The sequence below is a fragment of the Balaenoptera physalus genome (genome assembly GCF_965194825.1).
Source record: "Balaenoptera physalus genome assembly, chromosome: 1".
Taxonomy (NCBI): domain Eukaryota; kingdom Metazoa; phylum Chordata; class Mammalia; order Artiodactyla; family Balaenopteridae; genus Balaenoptera; species Balaenoptera physalus.
Window position 1 is genome coordinate 92,966,258 of NC_138882.1, and position 19,031 is coordinate 92,985,288.

A 19,031-nucleotide genomic window follows, 5' to 3' on the forward strand; every position below is an offset into this window, starting at 1 on the left:
TACTCATGAAACAAAAAATATCCAAACTACCACACAACCCCAATTGTAACTTATCTCAGAGACCCAATGATAAAATGGGACAGAAACCTTTATGTAGTCAGAGCACTGTTCAACTTTCCTTTCCCCACAGTCTCTTCCCAATTCTTTCCTTATTATTTAACTAGCTAGGCTATGTCAGAGAACAACTCTTGGAGGATGGGGGAAGTAGAATGAAAAACTGTATTCTAGGTGGTAAGAGGCAGAACAAGAAGAATCTCAGTAGTTGTCCATGATGCCAATTGTACTCGGAATTGTGAAATCTACTCTAGCGCCACAGTTGGGACGACTAAAGATATTAGAACAGAGGAGAACAGACTGAGAGCTATACAAATCAATTTGCCCTCCAACTATGGAGTTGAAAAAGGTATTCACTCAATATGCAAGTAGATCCAAAAAAAAGCAACAAAGACATCTACACCACAGATTACTGATTAATGTCAAGTATAAACTGATCTTACATTATTCACATCTGAGTAAAGGGAAGTAGGAAAAATAACCACAAGCCAATTAGGGGAAATTCATAACAAAGGAAAGCCCAGCAGACTTAGAGGATAAAATGTGTGCCCTCCCTAAAACAGGAGCAGTAAGCCCTAAGAACAGGATGAGGGTGGGGTGGGGGTGGGGGAGGCATGGAAGAGAGATGAAATGAGGAAAGATGATAAGAAAGCTAAAATCACAATAGTGAGATATAAAATCTCTACTCTTGCAACAGAAAGCAAAAATGAATCCAGCAAAAAATACAAATCATGACATGAAAAACTTGAGAAACTCTCACCAAAGCATGCTACAATCTGGTGTCAAGTTCAAAACCCACATGACATTAGTGACTACCGTATGTCCAGTACAGGTTTAGAGTGATTATGTCTAGTACAATGTCACACAGCTAGTTAGTAGAACGAAGATGCAACTTTAAGTCCTTCTAACTCCAAAGCCTATGCTCTTTACATCTGAGGAAAACTATCAGAAGTTAACATACACCCGACCCTCAAGTATTCAATTCATACTTGCAAAATCCTGACTGGAGGATGAAACTTACTGGCAGTTCAACTAAATATTTTAAAAACAAAACAAAACCACAAAGCCCATTTATATAATGCCAATATATAAAACAAATGTCAATTTCAAAAGTGAAAATTAATGAAATTCTTATTATAAAAGAAACACTGTTTATATTATCAACTTAAAATAACACAAATGGCCATTAATAAGAGACTGAATTAAGTAAACTGTAATATTTTCATATAACAGAATGCTACATAGTGATGAAAATAAACTACCACCACATACTTCAACATGATGGAATCTTAGCAAGATAACATTGAGCCCCTTCACACAAAAAAAGGCAAGACACAGTACATACATTATTTATATACTTATGTAAAGGTTAAAACAGGAAAATCTTAACTATATTGTTTAGTGATATTTACCTAGTGGTAAAACCGTAGGGAAACACACAGCTGTAATTACCATAAAAGTCAAACACACGAATGGGGCCAGGAAATACTGAGGAGGGTTGGTTTGGGAAGTGATGATCTGGAGGCTTTTGGGGTGCTGACAATGTTTGTTTTCTCAATCTGGGAGGTGGCTGCATGAGTATTTATATATAAAAACTATCTATTATAGTGTGGATTATTCTTTTATATATTTTTGTATAATAGTTACATTTTACAAATTAGAAAGGTTTCAATAAAATGAATGTAATAAATGAAAACTAAATGTAGGCACACAAATAGGAAAATGTAAATAACACACTGACAATATACTGTACGTATTTTATATACATATGTATAAAACTATTGTGAATAAAGGGTTACTATCAGGCCTGTTTCAGGAAAAAAAAGAAATAAAATTCTTATTAGATAAGTCTATTATGTACACAAATTATGAACATGATACTTTATGTGTATCATTGTATATTTATAACAGTATTCATGTATACTATAACCAATACCTGTTTTGGTTACTTCAGAATCACAGATGCTAAACTTGACTGTCATGAACATCAAACTATACATTTTATGTCATCATCTGGAAGATATATATTGTTTGAAAACTCTGGATTATTTATGAACCACTTAACAGAAGGGAACATATAGGCTTTCTCATGAAAATACTTTATCTTAAATTTATGTAGTAACAATTACATAAATTAAAGTATTAGTTAAATATAGCAGATATTTCTGGGACTTTCCTGATGGTCCAGTGGTAAAGAATCTGCCTGCCAATGCAGGGGACATGGGTTCGAGCCCTGGTTGGGGAACTAAGATCCCACATGGCATGGGGCAACTAAGCCTGTGTGCCACAACTGTTGAGTTCACGTGCCTCAGTGAGACAGCCCACGTGCCCCAAACTACAGAGCCCACACTCTGGAGCCTGCGCATCACAACTAGAGAGAGAAAACCCACATGCCACAACTAGAGAGAAACCCGAGCAGACCGTGAGCCATAACGAAAAGATCCCGCATGCCTCAACAAAAAGATCCCGTGTGCCGCAACTAAGACCCAATACAGCCAAAAAAATTAAGGAAAATAAATAAATAAAACAAGTATTTTTTTAAAAAATACAGTGTATATTTCTTAGTAATCCATAACCATGTCAGCCAGAAACTGAGAGTTATCCTGGACTACCTCCTCCTCCTACCTTAGCCCCCATATTCAATCAACCACCAACTTCTGTGAAACTTAACAGTTTAACATCTCTTGAATCAACTACGTTTCTCCACTAATTTCTCTCCTTCTCCACTTTCATCACTGTGGTCTAAGCCAATATCCTCTGTGACCTAGGCTCTCCTAACTGATTTCACTACATTTCCTCCTGTTGCTCTCCAATCCACTGTTTACACTGCAACCAAAGTAATTATTTAAATTTTTTAAAAATATTAAATGATTGACATTCCCTTGCTTTAATGAAAACTCTTCAATGACTTCCCATAGTACTTAATATAAAGATCAAAATACCTGACTAAAAACTCTCCAGGATCCTGCCTAGGGATTCCAAACTCAACAGCAACCAGGTTAAATATTGATTCATTAAATTTACTTATCGGGCAACTTAATTGAGTGGCATAAAATGAAGAGTCCATGCCCCACTAGAGGGAGTAGCAGCTGCCTGGATCCAGCTGAGTGTTGCCATCTGAAAATACAGACTTGGATGTTGTTATATCCTCTCATTTTTCAAGAGAAGCCAGAAATCCAGACTTTTGTGTGAAATTTTCCTGATACGTCAATGCTGGCAACTCATTCAAACTTTCCAAACAATAAGGAGGCCAAATCTGACCTGTCATCTAGTCCCTTCACCTAGCCGCACACCAGTAATCTCTACACCAGCCATACTGCATCTGAATATTTCTCAGATCCTCAATGATACTGAAACCCAGCAGGACCCCATGGGGACCTCCAGGGCACAAAACCCTTTCTGCTTCCGGTTTCCTGTTTGTAGGAAAAAGGCTTTCCACCTCCAAGACCTTTCCTAAGTTCCACAGGGCAGATTCAGTTACTAACTAGGGGAGTGAGGGAACAGCAGAAAGAAACAATAGTGCAGTGATGGGGCAGGGGCCTGGTTCTTCCTCAGGGCTGTGCATAACAATCTCATACATATCTCTGAGTTCTTCTACAGGAACTAGGGCTCCCATCCAGGTGGAGGGTGGTATTTTCAGGCTGAGCACAAGCATGTGGATCTCCAACTGGTTGGAACCAGAAGGCTGATGATTCAAATTCCTAGAATACCACCCTGTTACCTCACCACCAACCAATCAGAAGTAGGTCACAGACCCTGCAGCTCTCCCCTGAAATTTTGCCTATAAAAACTCTTCCCCCAAAATTTTTGGGTGTTCGGGTCTTTTGAGCATGAGTCACTCACTATTCTCCTTGCTTGGCCCTTGCAATAAACCTTTCTCCACTCCAAACTCTGACGTTTTGGTTTCTTCGGCCTCACTGAGCATCAGGCACATAACTTGGGTTCAACAACAGTACTACTTAGGGCTCTCACATATGTTGTGTCCTCTGCTTTGACCACTTTTTTTCCCACAACTCTACCTGACCTAGCAATCTCCTACTTGTAAGCTTCTCAGCAGTTGTTTCCTCAAGAAGCCTTCCCTACTCCCACTGCCTGTCCCCGTGACCCCCACTCCACAGGCTAAAACACACCATTATATGCTCTGATAACACTGAGTACACCTTCATAACAGTCATCACACCTAAAAAATAAATTTATTTAATACCTGTCATCCCCTCCCACCCCTCCCCCAAGATGGGAAGCTCCGTAAAAGTCGGGCCCGATACACAGCAGACATGCAATACACATTTGTTGCTGAATAGTTTGGTTATAAAATATTCCTTTAAACAATAAGGGTCTGGTGTACTTTTAAAATATTAATTAATCTCTACCCAACTTTCCAGGAACATGTACAATATTTTAAGGTAAGTAGACTCAGAATTAAAATATTCAATTAAAACTATAATGATAATAATAACTAGTATTTATTGAGCATTTACTAAATGCTAAGAACTATGTTGAGTACTTCACGTGTACTATCTCATTCAATATAACAATCTATAAAGTGATGCCACTATCATCCAGAGAAAGTAACTTACGCATAGAGTTTAAAAATTTGCTCAAAATCACACATCTAATCAGTGACAAAGTAGGGTACGAAACCACGCAGTCTGACTCCAGAGCTTAAGCACCTAACTACACTAATTAAGAAAAGACAATTCAACAAGTATCTGTTAAATACTGTGAGTAGGAAATAACGGCCATCATTTATTTTTCATTACTTCTCCATTAAAGTAAGGTTCCTCATCCCTCTATCCTGCACTCCTCTCCACACATATAAAATTAAGGTAAATCATCACTTTGTATTTTCCAAATTAAGGAAGATGGTTCTTTGACCCACATACAAAATAAGCATGATCTTAGTACCAACTATATCTGTTAAAATGCTATCTTTCCGAATTATTTTTAAATATGTTAATGTTTATATATTAATGTTTTATATTTTACATTGTAGTCTTATTATTGGAATGATCTCTAATTTGAAATGTATTTCATTGATCAAATTAGAAGAATTCTTATAACTACAGACTGTGTTTTCAGATACAGTGACAATCGATATAAAAATAAACTGAGGGGGGGACCTTCAAGACGGCTGAGAAGTAAGACTTGAAGATCACCTTCCTCCCCACAAATATATCAAAAATACATCTACATGTGGAACAACTCCTATAGAACACCTACTGAACGCTGGCAGAAGACCTCAGACTTCCCCAAAGGCAAGAAACTCCCCCACGTACCTGGGTAGGACAAAAGAAAAAAAAAAAAAAACAGAGGCAAAAGAATAGGGACCTGCACCTCTGGGAGGCAGCTGTGAAGGAGAAAAAGTTTCCACAAACTAGGAAGCCCCTTCACTAGCAAAGACGGGAGGTGGGCGGGGGGGGAAGCTTCTGAGCCAGGGAGCAGAGCGCAGCAACAGGGATGCGGAGGGCAAAGTGGAGAGATTCCCGCACAGAGGATCGGTGCAGACCAGGGCTCACCAAGCTGAGAGGCTTGTCTGCTCACCCGCCGGGACAGGTGGGGGCTGGGAGCTGAGGTTCGTGATTCGGAGGTCAGATCCCAGGGAGAGGACTGGGGTTGGCTGCATGAACACAGCCTGAAGGGGGCTAGTGCACCACAGCCAGCTTGGACAGAGTCCGGGAAAAAGTCTGGACCTGCCTAAGAGGCAAGAGACCATTGTTTTGGAATGCGCGAGGAGAGGGGATTCAGAGCACCGCCTAAATGAGCTCCAGAGACAGGCGTGAGCCACAACTATCAGCATGGACACCAGAGACAAGCATGAAACGCCAACGCTGCTGCTGCAGCCACCAAGAAGCCTGTGTGCAGGCACAGGTCACTAGCCCCACCTCCCCTCCCGGGAGCCTGTGCAGCCCGCCACTGCCAGGGTTCCGTGATGCAGGGACAACTTCCCTGGAGAACACACAGCACGCCTCAGGCTGTTGCAACGTCACGCCAGCCTCTGGCTGACCCAGGTCTACTCAACGACCAGCAAGCTACCGTGCTGGACCCCCTATGCCAGTTAGCAAGGCAGGAACACAACCCCACCCATTAGCATAGATGCTGCCTAAAATCGTAATAAGTTCACAAACACCCGAAAACACAGCACTGGACGTGGTCCTGCCCACCACAAAGACGAGATCCAGCCTCATCCACCAGAAAACAGGCACCAGTCCCCTCCACCAGGAAGCCTACACAACCCACTGAACGAACCTTACCCACTAGGGGCAGACAGCAAAAACAACAGGAACTACGAACCTGCTGCCTGCAAAAAGGAGACCCCAAACACAGTAAGTTAAGCAAAATGAAAAGACACAGAAATATGCAGCGGATGAAAAGAGCAAGGTAAAAACCCACCAGACCAAAGAAATGAAGAAGAAACACGCAGTCTACCTGAAAAAGAATTCAGAGTAATGATAGTAAAGATGATCCAAAATCTTGGAAATAGAACAGAGAAAATACTAAAAACGTTTAACAAGGACCTAAAAGAACTAAAGAGCAAACAAACAATGATGAACAACACAATAAATTAAACTAAAAATTCTCTAGAAGAAATCAATCGAGAATAACTGAGGCAGAAGAAAGGATAAGTGATCTGGAAGATAAAAGAGTAGAAATAACTACCGCAGAGCAGAATAAAGAAAAAAGAATGAAAAGAATGAAGGACAGCCTCAGAGACCTCTGGGACAACATTACACGCACCAACATTCAAATTATAGGGTCCCAGAAAAAGAAGAGAAAAAGAAAAGAACTGAGAAAATATTTGAAAAGATTATAGTTGAAAACTTCCCTAAAATGGGAAAGGAAATAGTCAATCAAGTCCAGAAAGTGCAGAGAGTCCCATACAGGATAAATCCAAGGAGGAACACGCCAAGACACATATTAATCAAACTATCAAAAACTAAATTTAAAGAAAAAATATTAAAAGCAGCAAGGGAAAAGCAACAAATAACATACAAGGGAATCCCCATAAGGTTAACAGCTGATCTTTCAGCAAAAACTCTGCAAGCCAGAAGGGAGTGGCAGGACATATTTAAAGGGATGAAAGGGAAAAACCTACAACCAAGATTACTCTACCCAGCAAGGATCTCGTTCAGATTCGATGGAGAACTTAAAACCTTTACAGACAAGCAAAAGCTAAGAGAATTCAGCACCACCAAACCAGCTTTACAACAAATGCTAAAGGAATTTCTCTAGGCAGGAAACACAAGAGGAGGAAAAGATAACAATAACAAACCCAAACAAATTAAGAAAATGGTAATAGGAACATACATATCGATAACTACCTTAAATGTAAATGGATTAAATGCTCCCACCAAAATACATAGACTGGCTGAATGGATACAAAAATAAGACCCGTATATATATGCTGTCTACAAGAGACCCGCTTCAGACCTAGGGACACATACAGACTGAAAAGTGAGGGGATGGAAAAAGATATTCCATGCAAACGGAAATCAAAAGAAAGCTGGCGTAGCAATTCTCATATCAGACAAAATAGGCTTTAAAATAAAAACAATTACAAGAGACAAAAAACGACACTACATAATGATCAAAGGATCAATCCAAGAAGAAGATATAACAATTGTAAATATTTATGCACCCAATATAGGAGCACCTCAATACATAAGGCAAATGCTAACAGCCATAAAAGGGGAAATCAACAGTAACACAATCATAGTAGGGGACTTTAACACCCCACTTTCACCAATGGGAAGATCATCCTAAATGAAAATAAATAAGGAAACACAAGCTTTAAATGATACATTAAACAAAATGGAAGTAATTGATATTTATAGGACATTCCAGCCAAAAACAACAGAATACACTTTCTTCTCCAGGGCTCATGGAACATTCCCCAGGATAGATCATACCTTGGGTCACAAATCAAGCCTTGGTAAATTTAAGAAAATTGAAATTGTATCAAGTATCTTTTCTGACCACAGTCCTATGACACTAGATATCAATTACAAGAAAAAATCTGTAAAAAATACAAACACAGGGAGGTTAAACAATACACTACTAAATAACCAAGAGATCACCAAAGAAATCTAAGAGAAAATCAAAAAATACCTAGAAACAAATGACAATGAAAACACGATGACCCAAAACCTATGGCATGAAGCAAAAGCAGTTCTAAGAGGAAAGTTTATAGCAATACAATCCTACCTCAGGAAACAAAAAACATCTCAAATAACCTCACCTTACACCTAAAGCAATTAGAGAAAGAAAAACAAAAAAAACTCAAAGTTAGCAGAAGGAAAGAAATCATAAAGATCAAATCAGAAATAAATGAAAAAGAAATGAAGACAATAACAGCAAAGATCAATAAAACTAAAAGCTGATTCTTTGAGAAGATAAACAAACTTGATAAACCATTAGCCAGAATCATCAAGAAAAAAAGGGAGAAGACTCAAATCGATAAAATTAGAAGTGAAAAAGGAGAAGTATCAACTGACACCTCAGAAATACAAAGGATCATGAGAGATTACTGCAAGCAACTATATGCCAATAAAATGGACAACCTGGAAGAAATGGACAAATTCTTAGAAAAGCACAACCTTCTGAGACTGAACCAGGAAGAAATAGAAAATATAAACAGACCAATCACAAGCACTGCAATTGAAACTGTGATTAAAAATCTTCCAACAGGAAGCTTCTGGGCTGCTGCGCTTCTTGCTGCTCCCTGGCTCACGGCCGCTGGTCGACCCCCACCCTCCCCGCTCCCCTTGGCCTCGATGTTCTCACCTTACAGGCGGCTCTTTGCAGAAGCACGAACTCCTCACCCGGCTCCTCTTGGTTATCCCGCGCCCACCACCCCCCCCCCCCGTCTCTCTTCCTCCCGGTCCGCAGCGGTCTCCAGGGTTCTCCGACAGTCGGAGCCATGGCATCCCGACATGTGGCAGGCCGCTGTGCTCCTGCTGCTCATCAGGACCCGGCCTTTGGAGGGCGACAACCCCAATCCCAGCTGGAAATTCCACTTTGACTTCTAACCTCTCCTCGTCTGACGTTCCTGACGTCATTCTGGACTTCTTTGATTGATCCTCCTGAGGGCAGAGAACTACATTCTGCTTCTGATTTTAAATCGAGAAATGTTTCCCACCACCTTGTGATGCCAAAGTCCGTATCATTCGACACTGAAGAAGAGAGTGAATATCATTATGAAAATGCTGATGAAGAGAAAGAGGATGGAAATGAAAAACCAGAAGAAGGATCCAAACTGGATATGGTCTCAGCAGAGAGCAGCTCTGGAGAACACAGTTGGAAGGCATAAAAAGAAGTGGACATCAAAAGAAAAGAAGAATTTGTTCTTCATGGATATTCTAGTCTTCATTAGCCCACAACACAAATTGTTTCAAAGTTCAACATCCCAAAATGATGTTAACTGACATCTGACTTTACTCTTACCTTTACAGATAAATTTGACAGTATTGTTCACATTGAAAATAAAAGCTTGTTTGACATGAAAAAAAAAATTTTCCAACAAACAAAAGCCCAGGACCAGATGGATTCACAGGCAAACTCTATCAAACATTTAGAGAAGAGCTAACACCCATCCTTCTCAAACTCTTCCAAAATATAGCAGGGGGAGGAACACTCCCAAACTCATTCTACAAGGCCACCCTCACCCTGATACCAAAATCAGACTAAGATGTCACAAAAAAAGAAAAAACTACAGGCCAATATCACTGATGAACATAGATGCAAAAATCCTCAGCAAAATACTAGCAAATAAAATACAACAGCACGTTAAAAGGACCATACACCATGATCAAGTGGGGTTTATCCCAGGAATGCAAGGATTCTTCAATATACACAAAACAATCAATGTGATAAACCATATTAACAAACTGAAGAAGAAAAACCATATGATCATCTCAATAAATGCAGAAAAAGCTTCTGACAAAATTCAACACCCATTTATGATAAAAACCCTCCAGAAAGTAGGCATAGAGGGAACTTTCCTCAACAATAATAAAAGCCATATATGACGAACCCACAGCCAACATCATTCTCAATGGTGAAAAACTGAAACCATTTCCACTAAGATCAGGAACAAGACAAGGTTGCCCACGCTCACCACTATTATTCAACACAATCTTGGAAGTTTTAGCCACAGCAATGAGAGAAGAAAAACATATAAAAGGAATCCAAATTGGAAAAGAAGAAGTAAAACTGTCACTGTTTGCAAATGACATGATATCATACGTAGAGAATCTTAAAGATGCTACCAGAAAACTACTAGAGCGAATCAATGAATCTGGTAATGTAGCAGGATACAAAATTAATGCACAGAAATCTCTTGCATTCCTATACACTAATGATGAAAAATCTGAAAGAGAAATTAAGGAAATACTCCCATTTACCACTGCAACAAAAAGAATAAAATACCTAGGAATAAACCTACCTAAGGAGACAAAAGACCTATATGCAGAAAACTATAAGACACTGATGAAAGAAATTAAAGATGATACAAACAGAGAGAGAGAGATATACCATGTTATTGTATTAGAAGAATCAACATTGTGAAAATGACTATACTACCCAAAGCAATCTACACATTCAATGCAATCCCTATCAAACTACCAATGGCATTTTTCACAGAACTAGAATGAAAAATTTTACAATTTGTATGGAAACACAAAAGACCCCGAATAACCAAAGCAATCTTGAGAAAGTAAAACGGAGCTGGTGGAATCAGGCTCCCCGACTTCAAACTGTACTACAAAGCTACAGTAATCAAGACAGTATGGTCCTGGCACAAAAATAGAAATATAGATCAATGGAACAGGATAGAAGGCCCAGAGATAAACCCATGCACCTGTGGTCACCTTATCTTTGATAAACGAGGCAAGAATATACAATGGAGAAAAGACAGCTTCTTCAATAAGTGGTGCTGGGAAAACTGGACAGCTACATGTAAAAGAATGAAGTTAGAACACTCCCGAACACCATACATAAAAATAAACTCAAAATGGATTAATGACCTAAATGTAAGCCCATACACTATAAAACTCTTAGAGGAAAACATAGGCGGAACACTCTGACATAAATCACAGCAAGACCCTTTTTGACCCACCTCCTGGAGAAACGGAAATAAAAACAAAAATAAACAAATGGGACCTAATGAAACTTCAAAGCTTTTGCACAGCAAAGGAAACCATAAACAAGATGAAAAGACAACCCTCAGAATGGAAGAAAATATTCGCAAATGAAGCAACTGACAAAGGATTAATCTCCAAAATATACAAGCAGCTCATGCAGCTCAATATCAAAAAAACAAACAACCCAATCCAAAAATGGACAGAAGACCTAAACAACCCAATCCAAAAATGGGCAGAAGACCTATCTTCTTTGGACATTTCTCCAAAGAAGATATACAGATTGCCAACAAACACATGAAAGGATGTTCAACATCACTAATCATTAGAGAAATGCAAATCAAAACTACAATAAGGTTATCACCTCACACTGGTCAGAATGGCCATCATCATAAAATCTACAAACAGTAAATGCTGGAGATGATGTGGAGAAAAGGGAACCCTCTTGCACTGTTGGTGGGAATGCAAATTGATACAGCCACTATGGAAAACAGTATGGAGGTTCCTTAAAAAACTAAAAATAGAACTACCATACGACCCAGCAATCCCACTACTGGGCATATACCTTTAGAAAACCATAATTCAAAAAGAGTCACGTACCACAGTGTTCACTGCAGCTCTATTTACAATAGCCAGGACATGGAAGCAACCTAAGTGTCCATCGATATTACTCAGCCATAAAAAGAAACAAAGCTGAGTTATCTGTAGTGAGATGGATGGACCTAGAGACTGTCATACAGAGTGAAGTGAGTCAGAAAGAGAAAAACAAATACTGTATGCTAACACATATATATGGCATCTTAAAAAAAAAAAAAAAAAAAGGTTCTGAAGAACCTAGGAGCAGGACAGGAATAAAGACACAGACATAAGAGAATGGACTAGAGGACACGGGAGGGGGAAGGGTAAGCTGGGATGAAGTGAGAGAGTGGCATGGACATATATACACTACCAAATGTAAAACAGATAGCTAGTGGGAAGCAGCTGCATAGCACAGGTAGATCAGCTTGGTGCTTCGCGTCCACCTAGAGGGGTGGGATAGGCAGGCAGGGAGGGAGGGAGATGCAAGAGAGAGGAGATATGAGGTTCTATGCATATGTATAGCTGATTCACTTTGTTATACAGCAGAAACTAACACACCATTGTAAAACAATTATACTCCAATAAAGATGTTAAAAATAAATAAACTGACATAACCACGTAAAATGTAAAATATACACAAAGTTAATACAGGGATCCCTCAATACCTGAACTCTATCTGAATTCTTGCCTTCCAAAACTCAGGAACCAAACAGATTTGAGTAAGTTCTCACATGTACCACTTGTTATCCAGACTCTTACTACCCAAAACCCAGAATTTGGCTCACTCACCATCCCTTATTAAGAGAACTCAATAACCAATCTCTCACTCCAAACTCAGGGATCCAACAGTATCCAACAGTCTTGTACAGCAAAACAGAAGCATATGTATTCAAGGGCTATATAAATTTTAGAATTCTTGTTTTAAGAGATTTAAGCAGATTTTTTCAAATGTGAAAAAAATGGACATATCTGTATTTTCATTCAAATTTGAAATTTAAATTCCACTTAACGAAGAATTTTTCTATGTGAGTGTTTTTAAACTAGAACGTGCCATATTTTTTAACCTTTAGACCACACAAAGTATAAAGTAAATTGTTAAGTATATGACAGACAACTTATAAAAGTTAAATAAAGTTAATTCATGGCTTCAAAGAGCTCTGAAGTCAGTCTTAGCATCTTTTTTTTAAAAAAATACTTATTATAAATAACATGGGAAATAAGGTTTTCAAGGAAAACAGTACTTTCAGCGTTAATTTTTCAGCAACGTATTTCACAGATTATATCAGATTTTTCTTGACGTCACCAAGAGCAAAGAGCAAAATAAAAGAAACAAATGAAAAGAGTACAGAAGTTGAAAACGATGGCAAAAATTTCAAATTAATTTGGTTACAGACGAATGATATGAAACAATTTTAGAAGTAATTACTCCATAAGGTTCAGCCCAAAGTCAAAGAAACAACAAGCAAAGAACAAATTAACTAGATTGAGAAAATGGAAAAAACAGCTCTCATTACAACAGTGCATTTTTCTAAAGTATTTAACTTAGGATAACATTTGAACACAAGCTTTTTCAAAAACCTCGTGCATGATGAAAAGTTAAAACTAACATCAGTTGAGAACAGAACTAAAACATATGATTTTTTTACATACTCAAAAATCATTTTAAGACAGAGAGAAAAAAGGGGAAAGGTTTAGCAGGTAAAAAAAAAAAACAAAAACTGTAGGTTTGAAGAAAGCAAACTACTTTCCCAGATTCTTTTGATACAAATTGCATAAATGATTTAAAGAGACTGTAACTAGAGCTCCCATTTTATCCTAATTTGCCCATATTCTCCCAAGAGCTCACTTCGGATTTACTGATTTTAAAGAATGTGAACCATTTAATCAAGCAAATTCTAAGAGTTATTTGATACACTCCATCTTTCACATTTAGGAAAAAAAAAAAAGAGCAAAATTAAATTGTAAAACATAACCAAACCTTGTCTACAAGCGTCACAAAGTGAGTGCCTTAAGATGCAGTGATCTCTTTAACTTAACTGATTCCACACAGAGCACCAAAACACATCTATTGTGCCTGTGTTTGTCTTCCTAAAAAGCTAAGATTCACTACTGAGCTTTAACTACTGGCCAGAGATGAGAGCCCTTTGGGAGAGAACCCAGAGGAGATGTCAGGATTCCATGGATCTATTTCACAGGGTGGCACAATGATTGAATGCAACACATTCTTAATAAATGAAGGCGCAGCATGTGTCACTATTTCTTCAGGTTAAGTCTTCATACCTCCATCCCCAATTGTTCACATCAGACACAACACCCCTGAGCACAAACATTCCTCCTACATAAAAAGAAGGCGCTGGACTTTGGATGGGGCTCTAGGTGTCCTTCCAGTTTATGATTCTATCTAACTAGCTGTGAAAAAGTACAACTCTCACGACTCAGGGAAAGTTACATTTTACTGCCAAAAAATGACAGATTTGATGCAATAAACCATACCTTGCTCTGCCAAATGTTAATACCAGAACTTCTGAAATAAACAAACCTGTGTCTATGTTCATCTGGTCCATGGATCAGGAAGACTCCAGGGTTTTTAGCCCCTTTGCCGGCATCTACATGAGGAATTAACACATCTTCCAAACCCAGATCAAAACGTTTGTGTTTTGAGGAGTCTGGAAGGAAGAAGAATGCCCCAAAACACAGGGTGATGAAGGCACTTAGAATAAGGAGGAGGATAAACTTCTCAGAAAGTCTCAAGGTAGCCCTGTGATGCGGGAAGGAAGGCGGCCCCAGGTTCAGAGGTGGTATCCTTCGTCCAGAGAGGGGTAGCAGCGCTGGAGTAGTCATCGTTTACGCTCTTGGGCAGAATATTTTATAAAGTTCTCATCTTACATCAAATGTACGATACATTGAACAGTCTTCAGAATCCTGGCAAAAATGGGGAAACTCAATTTTCCTCCTCTTAAAGGACTGCTGTGCCTTTCAATAGGGCACCTCTTTCACGCTCATCCAATTACATGCAGAAACGAGCGTGGCCCCCAAACGATCCCTAGTTTAAGTCCTGTGATACTTTCTTTGCCATCTGGCTCTCAGTACCTCACCGGGTGATTACAAGTCTCCTCTTCATTCCTAAGGGTAGATCAGACAAGCAACACCGCACAGAGGATGCAAGGTGGGTTCTTCCATTCCTGAACCTCCGGGAGATGCTCCAACGTGGTTTCCCGCCCCAAAAGGGAGCCTGACGTGATCCAAGGAGTTGTGGAAGGTTCACTTGCGCTCCTCCGATGCTTCGATTGCAGAATCTCTGAACGTCAGTGGTGGAAAAACAAGGGGCTCCTCGGAAGTCAGTCAACCGGGAGGAGGGTCACCCGCCTCGCCGGGAAGCCGAAGCAGCGGCGCTGGGCGAAAAGCAGGAAGGAGGGCTCGGACGCCCGCGCCTCCCGACGCTGTCCCCGGGCTCCGGGGGCCGGCGACAGCTCCGACGCTGCTCCCTCGACGGTTGGCGCGAAGAGCATCCACGTCCAAAATACCTGCGCCCTCCCAGCCGCGGCCGCCGCGGCCGCTGTCGCTACCGCTCGGGTCTGTCAGGGAGCGGAACTTCCTCCTCGGCGGCCACTGAGAAGCCCCGGCGTGTGCGGGGGGAGGGGAGGCGCGGCGGCCGCCCCCGCTCGGCTCCTCCTCCTCCTCCTCTCGGCGGCTAGTTAAGTTAACCCCGGCGTCGGCTCCCAGAGAGAGGCTGCCTCTGACCTCGCCGCGCCCGGCCGCGGCGACCGAGCCCCCGCGGCGTGGGAAGAAGCAAAGCCGCGGCCCCCCTGTCCGAGAACCCGGGGCAGGCGCCTGCTCATTCCTCGCTCAGCCCGGGGGCGGCGGCGGCCCCGGGCTCGCGAGAGCAGTCGCGCCTCGGGCGGGCAGAGGTCAGCTGCGTCTCCTTCCTCCCTGGCCGCCGTGGGGGGCCTCCGCCGCGCAACCTCCGGTCGCTCGCAGCCGCTCGCTCTGGTAGTGGCGGCGGCGGCTGCGGGAGAGGCAGCGCGTCCACGCGGTGCGGAGCTGCGGCCCGGTCCTCGTCCCGTGGCTCCCTAGGCCGGAAGGGCGCGGAGCAGCCGACTGCCGACACCCGTTGGGCACACTCCTGAGGGGAGCCGGCGTGTGGGGGTGGGGCGGATGGCTCGGGCCTGCCTCCGGCCCCGACTCGCGAGTGGGCGTCCCCGGGCGGCGGAGTGTGAGGTGCGCGCGCACGCTCCCGGCCTCGCCGCCGCCGTCGCCGCCCCCGCCCCTTCTCCGCCCCGCCCGGCCCGGCCCGGCCCGCGCTCCGGCCTCGCGCTGCTGCTGCGGGTTCCAGCGCCCGCCCTGCCGCACGTCGGCGGCGCGCCCCCCGGAAGCGTCCTGCAGCCTGCGTCTGGGCACGTGACGGGAGAAGGTCGACCGTTCGCGCTTCACTGATAACTTCACCGGTGCTAGGCTTCGGCGTCGCCAGTTCGTGGGATTGACCCGGCGTTTGGGAGGTTGGGGGCGGGGAGGGCAGGGAGGCTCAGGTCCCGAAGGCTTCGCTGCAATCCAAGGGTTACTAGGACTAAAGGGATCTGACGGCCAAGGTTAACGTTTAATATGGCTGTGTGGAGATCGTGTCTTCAGTTATGGACCATTGGTCCCTAGGGCTCAACGACTGAGTCTCCAACTTCTTCCTTGCAGCCCATGTGCACGTCGTTGGGCACCCGAAGCTCAGGTTATCTCTACTGAGCACCAACTGTGTGCCAGGCTCTGTGTTAAGAATAAAATGGCGACCTTCAGGTTAGGTTTCCTGGCTGAGGTGTCTCTGACAGCAGCCCATATGACCCTAGAGGACAGCAGCTTCCTCGTGGTTCAGTTTCTGGAAGACGTTCTCCCATCATCACACTCCTCACCACCACCCCTCCCATAAAAGATAATAAGTATGAACGAGAAGGTGCTAAAATCCAAAAAGACAACAATGTTGTTTAAATTCAGGCTTAAAAGCACCCTGATTCTGTTATCCATAATCTTAAGAACCATGTTGTGATTAAGTCCAAAAAATTTCTGTGTAGTACCCAAATATTCTCACTTGTTTGATATTAAGATGTCAGTGCCTCTACACATCCTTAGTGATGACTGGGAATTGGAGAGCAGTCCCTTCAGCGGCAGGGACAAAAGGTCAGCCTTAGTTAAAAATCAAGCAAAAATCCTCATCTTCACTGGCACAATTCGAAGTACAATTCCAGTCTGCAGTATTTCCAAAAGCTCTGCATGTCTCACTATCTACCATATGCCAAAGAAGTCATTGTCATTGATTCACCAAATAAAGACATAAAAATGTTAAGTACCACCTCTCACCCAGTCAGGCTGGCAGCCCAATCCAAAATGAAATTTTTGTTGAACACTTGTGAAAAGTAGGTATAAGAAATTCCCTGCCTTCCCAATGTGTCTTTATAAAGTGTGCCAATTTTATGAATAAGTTTCTAATGCTGAGCCTCTCTGTAAGCCAAAGGAAGAGAAACACTTGGGTTTCCAACTACTGAGGTCATTAATTTCCATGGAAAGATCAGGGGAAATAAATATTGACCTCTGAATGAAATAGCAAGTTATTTAAGCCTTGAAAGGTAAATATTATCTAGGTTGACACCAAATTGTTAACCACAGAAACATCGATCATGAAACCTGCCTTAACCTAGTTGACAAGCATGACTTAAGCAGGCTCAACCTCATAACCAGTGGAGAAGACTTATCTGTGTCCTTTCCTCTTTCTAGCCCTTGCCTGTTTTGCAAAATTCATTTTTCCTTAAGGAGAGTAAAAATATTATTTAAATTAGAGGTTATTGCAGATGTCCAAATGGAGTCTGCAATTCTAAGGCCCTTGATGATGCTATCAGTTATTATAATCCTACACCAGCATCAAAAATATGTGTGTGTGTGTGTGTGTGTGTGTGTGTGTGTGTGTATTCTCTTCTAGAGACTAGGTCCCTCTCAAATGAATTTTAAAAGAATTAGTATTGTTTTGTTGGTTTTTAAAAGGAAGTTGAAAATGTATTCATAAATTATGATTACAAGTACATAAAATGCATATAAAAAATTAAAAGGGAATATTTGAAAAAGATTATAGCTGTTGTGTTAAGATGTTGGTATTATATATAGTTTTTCCCCATGTGTTCTGTTTGTGTTACTTTTATAATTAAATAAATAATTTTTAAATAAAGTGGTACTTGAGAAAGTTAAGGTCAGATTTCAAATAGGTGGACTCAGTTGTATCACGATGAACACATGTCTGAGGGCAATCAACAGAAAGCAGAATGTACATGAAATATACATATATATATTTTTTCATATATACGTGTAACAGGGACGTATCTCATTCTAGACAGTACAAAGAAAATATTTCATTTCCAAGGAGTAGCTGTGCTTTGATCAATGGTATAGACAAGATTCCAAAGTGGCAGATAAAGTGGTAATTTCCCTTTTATAAATCCATGTAAATTAATTAATATTCTAGGAAATAGGAATTGTTCAATTCCTAACAAAACAAAATCTACCCCGACATATTTCAGATTTATAGGACCATTACTGGGATACACTTATATATTACAATGCAAAAGTTAATTGTATTTGTTCAATCATACGTTAACTTTTCTATTATCGAAACAATTTAACACCTATTACACACACACACACACACACACCATCTAGCTCTGTTTTAAGTGAAACTGAAGTCACATGCTAGAGAAAAAAAATACAGCTGGTATGCCAAAAGAGGCTTTTGATTTACTTACATGACTTGTTCCTTCTTAGTTTCAACTGGTTCCCAAAGTATCCCAAAGACATGACCACTAAATGTGTAGAAAAATAACCAAGCTTTGGCCCTGCTCTTTCCACTCTTGCATTCTTCTATAAAGCTTTTTTCCTACAGGTCAGGGATAACCTAAGTTCAATGTTATGAAACTCTCACTTTAGCTCCATGTTAAGTCAGGAGAGCCAAAAATCTTCACCTGTCTCTCTGAGCCAAAGTATTTGAGGCTCATTTGCTTATAAAAGACATTTGTTGAAGGACCACTGTGTGATACAGCCTCTACTAGGTGCTAGAGGTTTGGAGAAGTCAGAATGCCTATCTCAGTGAACTCAAAGTCTTGTGTGGGGTGATAAATGAGCACTGACAATTACCTGACAGGGAAGAGTGATGTTAGACTAAAGCCCCAGGGGCTCATGGGTTCACTGAAAGGGCACCAGAGTGAGGAGAGGGAGATTGGGCACGTGTCAAGGAAGGTT

The 19,031-nt window shown here is 41.3% G+C and overlaps 1 protein-coding gene across 5 annotated transcripts in view; it reads right to left on the reverse strand.

Moving 5' to 3' along the window:
• Window positions 1–15,976, reverse strand: part of MAN1A2 (mannosidase alpha class 1A member 2) — a 182,467-nt gene extending 166,491 nt beyond the window's left edge. Inside the window, exon 1 of one of the 5 annotated variants that reach the window (XM_082458798.1) lies at window positions 14,308–15,972. In XM_082458798.1, coding sequence (XP_082314924.1) covers window positions 14,308–14,609 — 302 coding nt within the window. In that variant the 5' untranslated portion in view covers window positions 14,610–15,972. Of the gene's footprint in view, window positions 1–14,307 lie in introns of all 5 variants that reach the window. The other 4 variants (XM_082458797.1, XM_082458799.1, XM_082458796.1 and 1 more) reach the window with 4 other exon arrangements.
• Between the last annotated feature and the right edge of the window lie 3,055 nt (window positions 15,977–19,031).